This window comes from Grus americana, chromosome 4, assembly GCF_028858705.1.
Source record: "Grus americana isolate bGruAme1 chromosome 4, bGruAme1.mat, whole genome shotgun sequence".
NCBI lineage: Eukaryota > Metazoa > Chordata > Aves > Gruiformes > Gruidae > Grus > Grus americana.
The window spans coordinates 63,939,090-63,958,451 of record NC_072855.1 but is presented as its reverse complement, the minus strand read 5'-3'; the positions used below and the strand labels follow the sequence as shown (position 1 = coordinate 63,958,451).

General features: G+C 39.3%; 1 protein-coding gene across 8 annotated transcripts in view; it reads right to left on the bottom strand.

The window, feature by feature from the left end:
- The window catches only part of MAPK10 (mitogen-activated protein kinase 10), a 185,678-nt gene that overhangs the window by 79,651 nt on the left and 86,665 nt on the right, over positions 1–19,362 (bottom strand). For all 8 annotated transcript variants that reach the window (XM_054823799.1, XM_054823798.1, XM_054823800.1 and 5 more), the window contains one exon: positions 11,905–12,074. In XM_054823799.1, the coding sequence (XP_054679774.1) occupies positions 11,905–12,074 (170 nt within the window). The remainder of the gene's footprint in view (positions 1–11,904; positions 12,075–19,362) is intronic.

The following is a 19,362-nucleotide window of genomic DNA, read 5'->3' as shown; positions in this document are numbered from 1 at the left end:
CTGGAAATCATCTAGTCCAACCTCCCTGCTAGAGCAGGATCACCTAGAGCAGGTTGCACAGGATTATGTCCAGCTGCGTTTTGAATATCTCCAGAGAAGGAGACTCCACAACCTCTCTGGGCAGCCTGTTCCACTGCTCTGTCACCCTCAAAATAAAGAAGATTTTTCTCATGTTCAGATGGAACTTCCTGTGTTCCAGTTTGTGCCCATTGCCCCTTGTCCTGACCCTGGGCACCACTGAAAAGAGTCTGGCCCCATCCTCTTGACATGTACCCTTTAGATATTTGTAAGTATTGATGAGATCCCCTCTCAGTCTTCTCTTCTCCAGGCTGAACAGACCCAGCTCTCTCACAGCCTTTCCTCATAGGAGAGATGCTCCAGTCCCCTAATCATCCTCATAGCCCTCCGCTGGACTCTCTCCAGTAGTTCCCTGTCTTTCTTGAACTGGGGAGCCCAGGACTGGACACAGCACTCCAGACGTGACCTCACCAGGGCAGACTAGAGGGGCAGGATAACCTCCCTCGACCTGCTGGCCACACTCTTCTTAATGCACCCCAGGATACCATTGGCCTTCTTGGCCATGAGGGAACACTGCTGGCTCATGGAGAGCTTGTCCACCAGGACTCCCAGGTCCTTCTCCGCAGAGCTGTTTCCCAGCAGGTCAACCCCTAACCTGTACTGGTGCGTGGGGTTATTCCTCCCTAGGTGCAGGACCCTACTCTTGCCTTTGATGAACTTCATGAGGTTCCTCTCTGCCCAGCTCTCTAGCCTGTCCAGGTCTCGCTGAGTGGCAGCACAGCCTTCTGGTGTGTCGGCCACTCCTCCCAGTTTTGTATCATCAGCAAACTTGCTGAGGGTACACTCTGTCCCTTCATCCAGGTCATTGATGAATATGTTGAATAAGACTGGACCCAGTATGGACCCCTGGGGCACACCGCTAGCTACAGGCCTCCAACTAGACTCTGCGCTGCTTATCACAACCCTCTGAGCTCTGCCATTCAGCTAGTTCTCAATCCACCTCACTGTGCACTCATTTAACTCACACTTCCTAGGCTTGCTTATGAGGATGTTGTGGGAGACGGTGTCCAAAGCCTTGCTGAAGTCGAGGTAGACAACATCCATGGCTCTGTCCTCATCCACCCAGCCAGTCATGCCATCACAGAAGGCTATGAGATTGGTCAGGCAGTACTTTCTGGTTCTGCATTTCTCTTGTCACTAATTGACTATATGGTCTGCTAGCTGACAATAACTTTTGTTAACTGCCAGCCTAGAAAATTCAATCTGGTCAGTGAAAGAAGCCAAGGGTTTGTGTTTTTTCCATTCTGCTTTAAAAGGGCTCTAGGCTAAAATGCTTTCCCTTACGTGCGTGACAGGTAAGAGATGACAATCTTGTGGTTTCCAAAGTATGCTACACTACTCACTCTTTGTATGCTCAAGGATTTACTGAAGTCAGAGCAAGGTAAAAATCTGAAAAATGGATCAGAGCTGGGGCTCCCTATCAATATTCAGTGGCAGAAAATATATGGGCAAAGGAAGTTAAAGCATGATTTGTAGTTAAACCATATTGAGTAAATGTTTGCCCAGTATTTGAAGAATGGGTATAAGACACTGAATCTGGCAAAGTGATCTCACATTCAGTGCTCTGAACTGTCAGCAGGATATATAAACTTTGGACAGTTTTCAAGTTGTGTCAAGCATCAAAACAGCAAAGCCAGAAAAAGTCCAGTTTCCTCATTTAATGGCAATTAACAAGATGAGGGAAATGCAGACATTGAGGCAGAGTCTGTGCACCTGCAGAAGTTGAGTACCTAGCACATTCAAACTGTCAGTCACATGATAAATCTGTTATTTTTGGACCTACAAACTGAAATAGAAAACATCTACTATCTTCCATAGCCACCTCACAGTTATAATTTAAAAGACTTGCTGACTTGCCTGACAAACAGAACAAAGCTGTCAGTTTGGAGAAAAAGAAACACTATTTCACAACCTTTCTCGCTGCATTTCTCAACTGATTAAAAATCAAAATTCAACCAAACACTAAAATCGTATTGTCAGCAAGTCATCATCTGCAAAGTGATCATCACTGAAGGAAAAAAAGTCAACGTAAAAAGGTTAACCCTAAAAGGCTACTCAGGTTCTAGTTTCCCAAAACTAATCCTGCAATCTCCACAAGGCTATTCTAAGCAGACAGAAACAGAAGATCAGAGATGCCAAAACATCACTTGGTGCTGCTCAGGGAGAGAAGAAAGCCAATGCTGCCACATATGTCACCTTTACCCTCCCAGCCAAAGGGTCAGTCCACAGCCTGCCCCTATGCTGACACTAACTCAACCAACCCAGGTTGCTCTAACTCATTCGGTACTCTCTTGTCCAACTGGGGTAATTCTGTATCTACAGTCTCTCATACTGAGGGACATCTCTGACACAGGTAAGATGCTAGCAGGTAAAACTGAGGGTTTGTAAGGATACAAAATGTCTTACCTGCTGTATAACAAGCCAAAATGCCTTTGTTCAACAGGAACAAAATTAAAAATTACTTAGGTTTTTGGGTTTCCCTTTTACACCAGAAATTTCAAGATGTAGATGCTCTGACACAATTTTAAAACAAGATTTTTGTTTGAATCAGAAATGCTACCCCCTTCTGTGGCTCATCGTGAATTAGCAACTCCAGAGCTACAAAATTTACTTTCAGTTTGTAAATGGGCACCAACCAGTTTTGCATGGAAAAGTGTAACACCATAAATCCAGAAAAGAAAAAAAGCAAAAGCAAAGCAAACCAACCAAACCTCCCCAACAAAATCCCACAAAACACAAAAAATCTCAATGGCCTGTTTGCCACTTGCTTTCCACTCCTGCCTTTGAGCCTTTATCCTCTCTGCTTCCCTTCCTAACTGTGTCTCTCTTTATCACTAAGTCTTGCCCATTCTGGTGAGTTTTCCCACTCATGTCATGCCAGGTATGTCTCACATTGCTCACAAATTTCACCTAGGCTTCATACACAATCTCTTGTTTCATATTGTCTATTTTGCACAACTTCTATTATATTCCAATTTTTTTTGGCTGTCACTGGTTTTTATGATTGTCTAAGGAGAGCAGGTTTTGGGACAAGGGACAACTTTTTGCTTTCTGTGAAGCACTGTGAAAATCTGTAGACCACATTAATGTCAGAGAATAAGTATCAACAGAGAAAACTGAATTATCTGAGCTACATTTCCTTGCTGACTGGTTCCAGTTTTTTTTATTTCTGGTTCCATTGCTTCTTTGGTTTGACAACTGCCCTTTTATTTAGATGCTCTGTCCTACAGCCCTACCTCTCTCCTTCCATATGGTCATAGCTATTCTATCACAGAAGAAATCTCTTGTCCCTAAGAGGGAACAGAAGTGTTTAGTGCAGTTGCTCTCATGTTAAACACATGGTAATCAGTTACAATGATGCAACAGTCTTCATTTTAGTGGTGACAGGATTTCAAGTGAATGAAATAAAAAGATAAATCTGAATTCAGCTAAGGAATGGCTGCAATGCACTGACAGTAGTTCATTCCAACCCTGATTTCCTCTTTGAACAAAATTCAGCAAATGAATTCCAGGCAGACAATCTGACACAACAGGAGAAGCAAGGACAGTCTTGCAAAAAAAATCTATGTCGAAGCGTAGGAGTGAGATAGAACAAGTGTGAGAAAAGGGAGATCTGGCAGTGACCAAAAGGAGGCTTTTGACTGGGTAGGAGCAGAGGTGTGCCTGACATCTGTAAAGGGAGGTATAAAATGTTACTTTTTGCCTGATAGCAAAAAGTGTAAATTAAATTGAGTTTTTAATTAGCCAACACAGAAAGAGCTTAAGTTACACAAACATCAGTTACTTCTCTGCAGCCACAGCATTTACAAACAGCTGATAATTTTTTAATGGCTCTAACAGGATCATAGATGCTTATCCAGTCATGGCTATGAACAAACCTGCTCTATACCTAAGAGTTGTACTGATCCAACCCAAAATCCTGGGTGTCAACGCTCTCAAATGAGCCTGACAGTGCCTTTACAGTACTGTGGTTTATGACCAAATAAAGTGAGTATTGCTGTCAGGGTTCACAAAAACAGGTTGTGCAGAGATAGTTTCTACACCAGCGTATTTACATTTGTTTTCATAAACTTGCAGAGAGAAAATTTGGAATAGATTTTGCCTGCTTAACTACTGTAGTCATGGAAACTATACAAGTTCTTTAAGGAGAAAAGAAGAAAAAGCACAGTCAGAAATATAGGCAGTCTGAATATTTTAGAGACGGAGACCCAGATCTTTTTGCTAGGAGAGCATACTGTGGCATGTTTTATTACATATCATTTGTGATTACCAGAACCTAAATTACATTTTAGATTTCTGTGTACTAGCAAAGGGAAAGGAAACCTGAGAAGACAAACATGAAATATGTGGTGACTTCCTGCCTACCAAGAATCTCTGCAGTTAGATAGAAAAAGGACATTACAAAAACTTGAGAAATATTTTTTGCAAGTAATTACATCAGACCTTTTAAAAAAAAAAAAGATACAACAATTCTTGCTCAAACATTACATCTGAGGTACCCCTGTCATATAAAACCAGGTCTTCTTCCTGCCTCAGGTGTCTTCATGCACTGCTACTGGATATATACCTTTTTTTGCTTCTTTTAAAGATACTAGTAGATAGAAGAAGTTGTAAGAATCAAAGCAAACATGGAATAGAAGCTGCTTATTCTTAAAAACAATTGTCTCATTTTTCAGACGTGTTATGTACAGTTTGACATATGATAGCTGTTCCCTATGATCCTAGTGGCAGTCTCTCCACATTCAAGCTAAGTTCTTTGCTGAGTCATTAGCAAGAGCATTGCAAGACATTGCTGTCTCCTCTCACCCCCTGTCCAAGCAAACTGTCTCTGAATATGTGTTACTATGCAAATTCTAATAACATCACCTTAAGAAACACAAATCTGACCAACTCAGATACGCACCTTCACTCAATATTCTAGAGCTCAAATCCACAGAGATACTCAATCTTTGCTGTTCCCACTGGGAGATTCTCAGCACCTTAAAATTCACATGCTGGTCATTCAGATTCCAAATACATTTAGGAAATTGTTCTCTTTCTGAAGAATCAAGGCATAGATATATGAGAACAAACCAGAATGTACTGTTCTAGATGTACATCAGATGGTGATCAATGGCCGAATACACGCAGTTAAATTTTTGGCATTTCAGAGCAACAGCATGCTAGAAAATCCAAAGAATACTACAATGCGAATGCAAATTGGTAGTTGGAGAAAAATCCTGCAACGTACAAATGAATGAATGAGTGAGGCTTGAAACTCGCTTTGAGTTTGTGGGTATTTCAACATTTAAGAACTTCCCAAAGTGAAGAAAAAATATTCTGGCAATAGTTTAAACCAATTATTCTCAGGAGAAAAAAAAATAAATCTCATCAGATGTTGCCATTGTAAGAGATTATATTAGCACTGGGAAACACCCAATAATTTGTTTAAATTGACATGCTTATTTCACTAACAGTACAGTAATAGTTCACAGTACACACTGACAGCTATTTTCTACATTACTCTCTCACAAAACACTTGTAAAAATCTCTGAAGGTTGTCTTCAAAAACCTCCTCAGGAGCGGAGCGTCAAAGCACATCAGCAAAGCACACAACAGCATGAGAAAGAGAACGCAAGCTGAACTAATGGACACAATTTGGAGAATCTTTAACAGAACGGGATAAATCTGGAGTGCCAGCTGACAGAATGTTAAGCACAAAAAGTCTGCGAGATGTGACTGTGTAACTGAAATGCAAGTAACTGAACTCACGACATATGCTCGGTACTGATTCACAGGAGAGACTGGGACTGACAAAATTAACATTTCCACTCTCTTCAGGGCCACTGAAATTCTAGGCATATCTGGGTACATGGTTCACTTCATTTTTTGTCTGAATGACACGTATTCTTTGTTCTCCTCTTCTGAGGAAAATTAGTGATCTACCCCACAATGAGAACACCTCTGAACTTCAATGGAACTATGCTAGTTTATACAAGTGGAAATGCTGATCTCTATCAAGGAATATAGTATTTCAATTCAGTGGCATAAAGAAACAAAAACAATATTACTAGGACAGCAGGGTCACAATGGAGAAATATATTGATCTCTCAAGAACTTTAATAAACTAGTGTCCAACTAAACAATACAAATAAGGTTGTGCATTAACCGTAAGATACTGAGATGTCCACTATTCTCTGTCCCTTTTCCATTGCACTGTAACAAAAGCATAGACTATTCTTCTTCTTTGATCAGTGTGGGCTCAGAATTGATTATGCTCAGAAGTGTCAGGTCCTCTTTTCTATGGCTTTTACCATTATTCCCATTGCAATATCACTTTAGAACCTTATACTGAGATCAGGAGTCAATTGTGCTACACAAAACCAGAAATGAAGGATAACCATCATACAAAAGAGTTCAAGTGATTTTGCAAACTCAAAGATCCGATCCTCTTCATCATTTACAGGCACATTCCACACAGAAGGTAGTCAAATTAGAATCTATTTTTAAGTGGTTCTATTGATGGACTATGTTCATATCTTCAAAGACCTTCACCAGAGCTCTATAGGATGGAAGAGGTTTCCCTATAATAATTGTCTTAGTATATATAATACATGAATATACAGAGAATCAGAGGAAGTTTTAGCCAAGTCCATCTTAAAAAAAACTTCCATTACCAGTATCATGACACAACAGGACACTTCCCTATGATAGTTCCAAGAACAGCAACAAAAAAGCTTCATATCAGACATCTTGTAGTGGACAATATCTGTCACACTCCTCCTCCGGCCTTTGAACACTATGGGAAGTGGTTGAGTCACCATCCCTGGAGGTATTTAAAACATGCATAGATGTGGCACTTAGGGACACAGTTTAGTGGTGAACTTGGTAGTGTTAGGTTAATGGTTGGGCTCAATGATCTTCAGGGTCTTTTCCAACTTAATTGATTCTATGGTTCTATGATTACTTTGGAAAAAGAATCAGCAGTTATACAAGCCAGAACAAGCACCACCATCACAACATGCCGATCTGAAAGAACTCTGCACTCCTTAAGATTCAACCACCAAATTACAATTAAATCAGCAAAGGAGAACCTACGGTAACCTTAGGCAACATAGCAAGCTATCAGTTGACTTGCTGACTCTACCTGTTACAGGTAACACAAAAAGAGTCTGCAATCTCCTTCATATTCAGGCTCAAAGATATCATCAAATCAAATTACTAATTCCAAGAAAAAAAACCCACAACAAATTGCCCAATTTACTACTTCAAGAATATATTTATAGTCTCCTCTATATTTGCAGATGAGATATCATTCCAAATTTATAATGCATTCACTGAAGAGCTACCAAGACTCTTCAAAACTATCCTCAAACCATCATTCCTGCTCCCATTCCCTTCCCCCCAAACATTACTCCAAAACACAAAAACCTCTTGCATAAACTAGATAGCATAAAGCACTTCCCAGCTAACACTCCTCTGGTCTAGCTGATGTCATTAGACCACATCCCAACATCATACAGCATGAAAGTCCGTCTTCACTCTTCAGAAAAGAGCAAGATAAACATTCAGGTTTTCAGCTGAAAGACATCATCAGACTTATCTATTTGATACTCACCCAGACAACTCTGTCTTCAAAGCTAACACTTTCTCCTGATAATTCACAGAGGTATAGGCACCAATGTGGTCGTAAACCAGGCCAAATGTCTTCATAAGCTGCTTCTAAGATTTTAATTACTTGTATCCTCAAGCCTCTAAGTGCTGTCTTCACTACCTGCCATGGAAAATGACTTCACCCTTGCTTCTGTCATAAATTCAAAAAGTATCACAGCCCCTTCAAATTGCTTTTGAAATATTCCTATACAACATCATTTTTCTAGACATCGTAGGCAGTATCAAAAATATCACAGGCAATATAAAAAATGATAGCTTGCAAACCACAGCAGAAAACCTACAGATCAATTGCCTTGTTTCCAGGCAAAAAGCATTCATTTAAAACACAAAGAAACACCCACTCCAATCTCAGCATATTTCTGTTGATTTTATGGAACATGAGAATTCCTCTCCCTCCACCCTCATCTAACCCATCCGTACCCACAGGCTGAAAGTGACCTGTCTCTCTCTCTCTCTCCCCCTTGTAAAACAAGGTAGTTGTCAACTCCCCTCCAAAATTGCAGAGGGGTATTAACTATCTCTTCTCTCAGTGGTTTAAATGGTGTGTATCTAATTAAACTCAGAAAACTGTTCTCAACTCATTTTACCTTTGACGTTTTCTGTTTCTATCACAGATTTGAAGATCAACTCATGCAGTTAAAAGCCTGCATAGTTTTTACAACTACAGCTTGGTCTAATAAACTACAAGCCCTGCTTCAGCTATGTCCCATTGTCATCATGCCTATAACAACATGAAGATTTTATGCAAACACACCCTATATAGTCTTTCTCACAGATGTCAGTGTGATGTACAGTGAGCAAACAGACCATACTTCCATTAAGAGTAGTTTTTGCAGAGTGAAGAGGAACTTCCCTGCTCAAGAGATTCCAAGCAGCTTGCTTTGTTCCTGCTGGCAAAAATAATTTTGTGAACATAATTAACACAAATCCCATTGAAAGCTCCCACAATTAATTTCCAAAGGTACTGAATGGACTACGTCTACAGCCAATACCACTTTCTCACCGAGTTTATAATTATTTCACATGAGCACAATGACAATTATAACTAACACTCACACCATATGGCTTTCACTTTTTCACATAATTTAATAATTATCTTCCCCTGAAGACATTAATAACTTTAATGCTTCCATATCAAGAAAATTATTTTGGTTTTGATGTAATTTTCAGAATAATCAAGTGAAATCAAGTCCAAACTTCTTTCATAACCACATTCCCCACTTCCCATGCCTGCTTCTGTTGCATGACATGAATTATTTTCCACTGAAATTCTCCTGCTTATGTTGACATCTATTTATAGAATTGTATGAGAAAGATTTCAGTACTCTGTGGCTTTGCCTAGGAACCCTGCAACACCAGCTTCCAGAGTAGCCTGAAAAGCATAATTTCTCTCCTCCATCTCCCTCTGCATCTACAATCTGCATCTACTACTCTTGGGCTGCAGACAGCTTGCCTGTCCAAGTATATCTGGCAAGGTGCTAAGGCAGCAAGCGTGCTGGGCACGTGGGGCCCCGCATCCAAGAAGGAAGCTGTTGCTAGCAAGTGGATTCTGTTCCTGAAGTTAGTGCTGAGGCAGTCCTTGGCATGGAATATCTTGCATCTGATCGGTGCTGAGAGATTTGATGTCAAATTATTGAAAAATCTATTATTAAATAGGCCCTTTTTTCTCAAGATGTGGGAATTACAGTTGTGTGGCCAAGTATACTAGACAAAGCAGAAAAGTCATCAGGAGCTCAGCTCTTCCAGCATGGGGAACACAGCATGGACTCCACTTGTCAAGCTGCAAAAATTTAGACTAGTCAATAAGCAGGTCACTGGCTGCAACTGCTGGCAGCAGCTCAGTCCTGAAAGGGTAGTTAGCATTTACCAGTAATACTCTACCTTTATCACTCCATAAAAACAGATGTCACTATGCACTAAACCTATCTCCAATAGCTGGGTAGCCAGCCAGCCAGCAGATAGTGTTCTTTTACCTACAATTATCTGGAAGCAAAATCCAGAAATAGTGCATGCCATGAGAAGTCTAAGCCTAAACCCCTCTGAACTATCCTGTGTCTGCCCTTGGTAGAGGGAACAATGAGAAATCACCTATTCAGCTCCTACACTCCTGCTAATTCTGGCACTAAGTGACAAAATTTCATCCCAGATCTGTTATGCTTCTCAAACAAGAAGTCACTAAGTATAAACAGAGCCACTGGATCTAAAAGAAACTATAACCTAGGTTTTTCCCTCTGTTTTCATAGAGGCACTACTCATGACTACTCTTTGCAAAAGAACAAGATGAGCAGAGCAAAATATCTCCCCCACCAGAGTTGGCAGCACTCCACAAATAGGCAGTTTTTCAGTATATTTTTTCCCTTAAATTAATCTGCTTTTTCTAGATGTAACCCTATATCCATCAAAATATCTATAGTTTAAATACTGTAAGTTTCTACAGTAGAAACTTAAATTACTTAAGTTTAGTATGTAAACTTATTAATATTAATATATAATTACTATTATTATTATGCAAGTAGACACACAAATGAAGGGGTTTTTTAATCATGTATTGTCTTCCCCTAGCTAAACTATATATATTTATCTCACAATTTTTTTCATTAATTTATCACTTCACCATTGATTCTTCATGCTTTGCTTATAGTTTGTAAATGTATTTCTGGTAAATTATGGCTCATGATAGGTAGATTACAATGTAACACCTACTAAGCAAAAATGCTTATTATCTTCCCCATCTATCATGTAATACTTCTGCTTCTGTATCATCAACCCATAAAAGGCCTTTTATGACCTCTCCCTGCTGCTCAGCCATTTCAGAGGATTTGTGTTAACTTTCACTTCAACTTACTTGTTTTATCATTTGATTTTCTTTCCTAAGGCATTCTTAATTTTTGCCTGTCAACTCTTAGTCTGAAAGCCAAATTCACAGGATGTTACTGATTTTATTTAGCTTAACTTCTATGGTGTTTCGCTGCTCATAATTGATCATTACAGCAATTCAGTTGCAGAGGTTCAACAAAATCTGATTTTCCTCTAAAACAAATAGAGGATAGTAAGTAGGAAGAACATCTGTTGCTATATATGGAAGTGGACAAAAAGTGCAAAATTAACATTAATAGTACTCAACACAAAGTATGTTTCTTTCCCAAAGCTGATTTTTTAACTAACCTTTAGTCCTTTTGTCTTTTAAGATATGAAATCAAGTACTTGATAATTTAGATCAATTTTTGGACTTGTGTGGCCTCAAAGTATACTAAACACAGGAAGTGACAGAGTGAGACCTAAAGATGTGTTGCTAATTGTTGTTACACTGTCAATTATAGTGCCAATGCCAATGATCTACAGAAGCCCACTTACCCCTAGATTTAAGGAACCTGTTGCTTTACCATTGCCTCCAACTGTAAGGTAGCACACACTATATCAAAGTCAGAAAAGAGCACTGATAAAGATGACAGATGGAATTATACTTCATCTCTGATCAAGTTATAGATAAAAGATCATGTTGGTTACCCTAATGCCTCGTAATTAAACAGGTAACAAATGCCTGCACAGAGACATTTAAATACAAGCCACTGAAATTTAAGAGCCATCTCTAAAAATGCAGAGGCAAAGCCAACCAGGATATCACAGCTTTTGAACATAATAATTCTGAATTCCATAAGCCTTTTGTATTACTTCGGAAAGCTACTGAATTTGTGTCTTTTGGTCACATTATTCACATCATTGCAACGTCTCTTTTAAGAAATAAAGGAAACATTAGCAGTTACCTCGATTCGAAAGGCTTCCATTCTGAATACTTGAGAATGCTATGGGTTGTGACAAGTTTCTATATTGCTCTCAGTGACTTTTAGTGTACAAAGACTAAAATTACAGGGTTTACTTGGGATATTATTTGCACTGCCTCTGGAAATAGCACCAGAGTTGTCAATTATGATAAGATCTTTCTCCCGCTTCCTTGCTAGTTACATTTTCCTATATGGAGAAACAAACCTAGTACTATCATTCTCACCAGCAGGAGAATTTATTAGCAAACCACTAGGCTCCTTCTGCCTCAGGATGTCTTGTTGCCTGACTGTTATTTTTGCAATTTTAGACAATGTCTGTGGCTAGCAAACTGTGAAGAAATGCAAAAGGCAAATCCTATTTAAAAGCATAAGCAAAACTGCTGATACTTACCAAACTATTCCCTGAGCCCCAGAGCCAATAGGTTTCAAGTTCTGGTAGCGTTTGAGAACTGTGAAGGTCGAGTCGCCTACTTCCACGCTGTAGAACTGGTTGTCAACTTTGCTTTTGCTCATGTTGTAATGTTTGGCAATATATGACACATCCACTTGTTTCCCAAATCCCTGTTGTACAGAAGGGAAGGGGAGGAGGGAGTGGAAAAAACACAGAGACCAAGGCTTGTAAAACATCACAATACTGATAAAACACAGTCAGCCTAATTTTCCAGTATAAATTCTTGGCATTTTAGGCTCACTGTCATAGATCTACATGAATTCACAAATACTCTCAAAGACTGTATCAAACACTCTTTCACCCAGGAAGTAACCTGAAAAAGCCACTGATTAAAGAAAGCTAGCAAATTCTCCACCTGATGCTTGCGACACAGTTACTGTCAGCTACTGGTATCTGCTTGCCAATACTGCTGCTTTATGACGACTGGCTTATGCGTTCATGCTGATTCTGCCCTCATTTGTATTGCAATAAATATTTTAAAATGAGAAGACTTACATCAGTGTAGAAGTGGGACAAGAGACATAGGAATTAGGCTCTTCATCACTGGTCAGATAGAGCAAGTAAGTCTATTCACGAGTGCTAAAACTTTCCCTGAGCGTATGATAAAGGCCTTGAAAACCTCTTAACAGGAGTTGCAAAAGAAACAGAGCAGTTTATGAGATGAACTTTGATCTGACATGGCTCAGTACCATGGAAAGTATTCAGTAGCTCAGGCGATCTTCCAAAGTTCTGGGTTCCTAAGGATACAAGAGTTGCTCTCGTGGCCTGACAAATGTCCTAAGCAAAGGCTAATTTTCATGACACGAAGACAGGTTATTGTAAAATTTTTATGGTGGCACTGAAGCTAGCACTGCAGAGCTGTAACCTCACCCAAATTTGTAGAATTACTATGCAGAAAGTTACATTATAACCATTTTTTGACTGCTAGTAAGCTCAGTTCCCTGAAGACTATGGAGCAAAGTATATAATAATTGGAAATAAAAATCAGAATTTAGTGTTTGTAATTTAGGATTTGATATTATGTGATACTAAGCACAGTTCAACATAGTTCAACATATTACAACAGATCTGTCCTCCAGTAGTTGACAATTCACTTATGGAAGTCAAAACTTTTCCACATGCCTTCAACAACGAGAAGCAAAAACCAAATGTGCCTGCATCCCTCTGCCTGTGGATTTATTTTCAGTACTCGCAAATGCAGTTTCTATATTTTATTATTTGCTTTGTTATAAATTGTTTCCCCCGCAAAAAATTTGAATAATCAACTGTGTTATGTGACTAAGGACTACTAAGTTGAATTTTGATGGAGCAGGGAAAAATGTAAAGTAAATTTGGAGAATATTATTTTTTGAAATTAAAAGGACATAATTTCTTTGTTCCACAAAGCTGGTCATTAAAAACAGATACCTGACCTTGCTGAGAATTTGGATTCTCACATTTGCCTTGGAACAATTAATATTCTGTTTCTGGCCATTATCTCACTGGAAGGCCCATTGTCATTGGACAGCATTGGTTAATCCTGACCACCTCATTTAGAGACTTTGAAACATTTTAATAAATGCAGCTGTTCATTCAAACAGAAAATCTCATTTCAGAAGAGCAATTAGCAACATTACATTTACTTGTTAACCAGACACAGGGCAAGGCACTTTTTTTTTTTTTTTCAAACACAGAAAGTGAGAGATTTATGGACATTGACACAGTGCTAAATTCAAGCTTACAGACAATGAAATGACTCTGAAAGAGGTTTGAATTTTTCTCATGTGAAGAAAGACAGACTGCATTCGATTCACACTGTTTAGCCGTAGTCTTAAAACCCCTTCCATTATGTGGAGATGCATAAATTTGGCTAGCTCAGCTATTCATACTAGACCTGGAACTGAGAGGCTTTATTTTAATAATATGCTCCTGATAGACAGAAAATAATCACAGCTCCCTCTGGCTAGACACACACATTTGCAGTGTGTTTTTTTCTGATGTCATTATCAGAACAATGCAGATGATATGCAGCATTAACATCCGTTACTCTGAAACCAATGTTATATAAAGTGTCAGCATAAAAATTGCATTCCTTATTGAGCCTGACTCGTAGCCAGCTCCTCTGGAAGTACAGATACAGCGACTTTTTTAAACAAGCCAGATGACTGTGTTAAGGCTTGGATGAGCTGGGCCTGCCATAACTTGTTTGTATCCTCACTCCCCAGCCGCCCAGCAGTTCCTCATGTGGTATGGAGCTTCATGGGAAAAGATATTTTGACATTCTACATTTAGAATCCTGTGCACATCAAAATTACTTGCTTTTAAGTTAGACTGACCCTGTGAACTGCTGGCCTCAGGAATCCCATGCGGCATGACAGTGGGATTTCTGAACTACTGCAGTTCCAGCAGGTGGTTATTTGAAACCCAGGAACATCTTAAAAATCAATTAAAACAGCTCAGAACCACCACTCTGTAGTACCTCAGTTATACGGATAATTAACATATGCAATTGCTTCAGTCATTTCAACAGCAATTAAAGTGATGTTGATCAACAGGACACTGAACACCACAGCCAGTAAGACCTGGTCAGAACACACAAGTGTCCTGATGAGCAGCTCTCCTCTGCGTAACACAGACTGTTCATATGACAATCTGCTCCTAAATGTCTCTGCGTAGGAAAGGTAAAGATTCTTTGATTTTTTTTTCCTTTTTAGATTAATATTTTTCTCAAAGTCTATCTACTTAATCTGTGAGCCATAAGGAGCTTTAATAGAAAATATCAACATGGATAATTACTTAAAAATTCAAGACGGGCTGATTTAGTTTGAAGTTCACTCTAAGCAGAATGCTGCCTCTGAGTGACAAATACTTCTAGTTTTGTGGACAGGCCAAACAGTCTCCAGGTCATCTACTAATTCGCCTCCTCCCTCTAAACCATACTGCCAAAAAATAAAAAAACCCAAACCCCTACTGTCTGTATTTTGCTGATTTTTAAAAAAGCCTAAATAAGCAAAATTAAAACACAGTAAGCCTACTGCTTAAGCCCAAAGTACTACTTACTTCTATAAGAACCAAGAGATGAATGATATAACTATCCTTGTAATTTAAATCAAATCCCTAAATCAATGAATTAACAGCATTATTGGATTAATCACATTTGATCAGACCCCAAACCAAGATGACGTAATCAGATCATGAATCATCTCCAAGTTGATACAACAGCCACTTCCTAAATGTGGACAAGGAAATGGCAGTTTTGTTTCGCTCTAAAATTAAGCTAAGAAGCTCTTCCCATTAGCAAGGAAATTTATACTCTTAATAGAGCATGTCAATGTTAGTTTTAGTTTCAAACCCTGATTAAAAGGTTCTTAAAGTCTTCAAATCCAGTTCTGTACTAGCAGCTTAAGTTAAAGCTTTGATTATCTCACAGCAGAAAGGAACACAGGGCTAGGAATTTCCAGTGTACACCCTTCTGTATACACACCTAAACCAAAGTTCTTTCAAATTTGATTGATACTGACATCTTAAGACACTAGGAATTAGTACTTAATTAAGAATTAGCTGGGGAAAGGGAGGGTATACATACACATGGCAATCAGGTTTACTTTGTAGGATGTCATACTAAAGACACATAGGTCTTATATAGAAAAGTGAATTTCACCGAGTTAATAAATTTTCAGGTGAACTTCAAATAAACTTGGGCAAGCTACAATACTGTGGCCCCAAAGTAATAGTAAACATTGCAGGTGTAAATCAAAAGCAATTTTCTCTATCCTTTTCACTTTGAACAAAACACATCTATTTTCTCAGAACTCTGTGTAACATCAAATATTATTACTCAGAGACAAAGTATGCATTGGAGTGCCATTTGTTCTTGGTTTCCATAAATATTTGGACAATGGAATTACATTGCTTCAACACTGACCAGAAATTAACTTTCATTTCACATATACAAAAATGCACGCACCATTATTTTCTCTTTCCTATATCTAATTGAAAACTTCTAACACATACCTAGTGCCATTCTCTTTCCTCCATGCTAAGAAATTTAAGAGTAAGAGAAGTAAAAGTTTTTCAGACCTGAAAACTTGTTGAGTTTTCATCCTCGTTGGGTCACTTAAATGCATAGCTGTATCTGCAGTGATGTTTGCTTACTATCCCAACAATTGGGGAGGAGGAAAGGAAATGAACTGTCAAGGCTCAAGCATTTGAGATGAAGGAAAAAGATATTCTCACATTTACTAAACGCTTAGAGAACATATATTTTGTTTTCAAAGAACAATTACTTAAAAATCTGGTGAAACTCAAACAACTTACTGCCTCACAGCTACAAGTTGTATTCTTTTCCTTTTTTTGTTTCATAGAATCATTTTGGTTGAAAAAGACTGTTAAGATCATCAAGTCCAACCGTTAACCTAGCACTGCCAAGTACAACCACTGAACCATGTCCCTAAGCACCACATCTACGTGTCTTTTAAATACCTCCAGGGATGGTGACTCAACCACTTCCCTGGGCAGCCTGTTTCAATGATTGATAACCCTTTCAGTGAAGAAATTTTTCCTAATATCCAGTCTAAACCTCCCCTGGCACAACTTGAGGCCATTTCCTCTTGTCCTATCATTTGTTACTTGGGAGAAGAGACCAACGCCCACCTGGCTACAACCTCCTTTCAGGTAGTTGTAGAGAGTGATAAGGTCCCCCCTCAGGCTCCTTTTCTCCAGACTAAACAACCCCAGTTCCCTCAGCCACTCCTCATAAGACTTGTGCTCTAGATCCTTCACCAGCTTTGTTGCTCTTCTTTGGACATGCTCCAGCACCTCAATGTCTTTCTTATAGTGAGGGGCCCAAAACTGAACACAGTACTCAAGGGGCGGCCTCACCAGTGCCACGTACAGGGGAACGATCCCTTCCCTAATCCTGCTGGCCACACGGTTTCTGATACAAGCCAGGATGCTGTTGGCCTTCTGGGCCACCTGGGCACTCTGATGGCTCATATTCAGCCGGCTGTTGACCAACACTCCCAGGTCCTTTTTTGCCGGGCAGCTTTCCATCCTCTCTTCCCCAAGCCTGTAGCGTTGCCTGGGGTTGTTGTGACCCAAGTGCAGGACTTGGCAGTGAGCCTTGTTGAACCTCATACAACTGGCCTCGGCCCAAGGATCCAGCCTGTCCAGATCCCTTTGTAGAGCCTTCCTACCCTTGGGCAGATCAACACTCCCACACAACTTGGTGTTTTCTGTAAACTTACTGAGAGTGCACTTGATCCCCTCATCCAGATCATTGATAAAGATATTAAAGAGAACTGGCCCCAGTACAGTTTCACAGCATAGATAGCAAAACAGAGGGTTAAATAGCACAACAGAAACAAAATGATATTTTCTGTATTATAAGGTGAATTGTTTCCTGATACCCCATTTTATTTCTCCATTTCTACCCCATGAAAGAAATATATTTATTATATTTCACTGACACACCTTTGTTCCTGAATACCATTCCTCCTATTATTGATGAGCCTTAAAATATCACAATTTCTTACAGCTCAGTATCCGATACATCTTAGCTTTTATAAATACAAACCACGCTAATGGCAGTTTAAGCTAAATTGCTCTCCTTTGCATTTCCAAGATGAGTGCTGTCACAGAGTCTATCAGCAGGCATCAGCCGAGGGGAAACTTTACCTCAATATTAGTATCCTTCCCTGTCTGCGCACAGAAATACCTACAGGAACACATCAGCTTTTAAGGGTGCTATGTTTCAAGGCTACTGAAAACAACTAAATGACTCCACATGTGTGAATGCAGGTGAGGAAAAGAATTAGATGGAAGACTGAAAGGCTGACTCCTAATTTGCAGTTGGCACAGTGCCCCAAGATGAGCAGGATGCCAAAGAGAAAATGTTCTGAGCTAGCAATCACAATGGCTCCCCAGGGGCCCCCATGTCTCCACCTTATCTCAAAGAGACTGGTATGGAGGACAGCATGGTTCAGAGGTGGATGCCTTTGATTCCCTCAGGATCTGAAAGGATAGTCTCTTAAAGCTACAGTTTAACCTGAAAAGTCAGATGCTGAGATTATAAAAACTGAAATTTTGAAGCATGGTAAAATCCTCAGAGTCTTCTTGCCAGCTCCAAAAATGTACATACAGGCAAGCCCTGCTCACCTGTGTGCATCTAAGTCAACAACGCTATTAAGTTAATGGTCATCCTCCCACTTGTACAGCTGTAATTTTCTCAGAAGATTCAAGTGCCAGAAATCTGGGATAAACCCTCTGCTTTGGATTTAATGGTCACAGGTTTTGCTGTGTAAATTTGGATAGCCACAGAAGCCACCACTTGAGAAGTACAAAGTATCTTTGCACAGAAAGGTCTACTAAATTATTTTTGATTGTGTATTCTGTATATGCCATATTTATGGCAGAAATATTATCTATTTTTCTCAACATAAAGCCAGACTTCTCACTTATTCTGGCTCTCCCTGAACTCAAAGGTCCATACATAGTGATCAAATCTCCTAAAAAAATAGTTTTTTCATCTTATGTGTGTGTGTTTGGGTGTAGTATTACAGATTTTTATCAGCCACATCACACCACAGTTCCCCATTCTTCCACCTTATTCCCATCCTGTAAGGATTGTATTATCACCCAGTCTTCCTGATTTTAGTGTGTTTTGAGCGGGATTTTTAACAGGTTAATTCTCTGCCTTCTTTTAATATCTCTCCAGCAGTCTTGTCCCAGCTCCCAGACACAATCTACCCTCCTTTATGAAGTCAGCCTTCCAAAAAGCCAACTGATCCTTGCAAACAACTCAACCTTGATCGATTAATCATTGATCTTTTTACTATATTTGCTTTGTTCACTCTATTTTAAAACATCATATTAAAACATCTTGTTAGATGGAGTATATATGATGTATGGAGTATATATATAGTATATAATATGATGGAGTATATGAATATACAATATTCTAAGTGTTGGTTGGTTTTGGTTTCTTGTTTGTTTGTTTAAACACACTGTCCTTGTTTAACCTCTTCTGACTGAGATACCAAAAACCCAGCAGCTTCAGAACTGGCTCTTACCTAGTTCTGATTACACAAGAACCAGCAGGACAGCCTTCTGCTTCCTTTTGGTATCTACTCAAAACACAATGCAAAGCACTATTTACATATTCTTCACTTATCCTCCACATGTTCACAGAGCTTTAACTACTTTTAATTGCTTCTTCTTACAGGTACAACATTTTTGTAGTTCATTTTTAACTGTAGTATGATGTGTTACTCAGAAGTCACTGTGACCCAAAGGTGTCTGCTTCATTCTAGGCCAGACTTCTAAGAGATGAGCAATATGCAAGTATCTGCACAACAAGACAACTAGTTGAAAATGATTCCTCATTCCCCCGATGCCTGAAGAACTCAACACTGACCTACA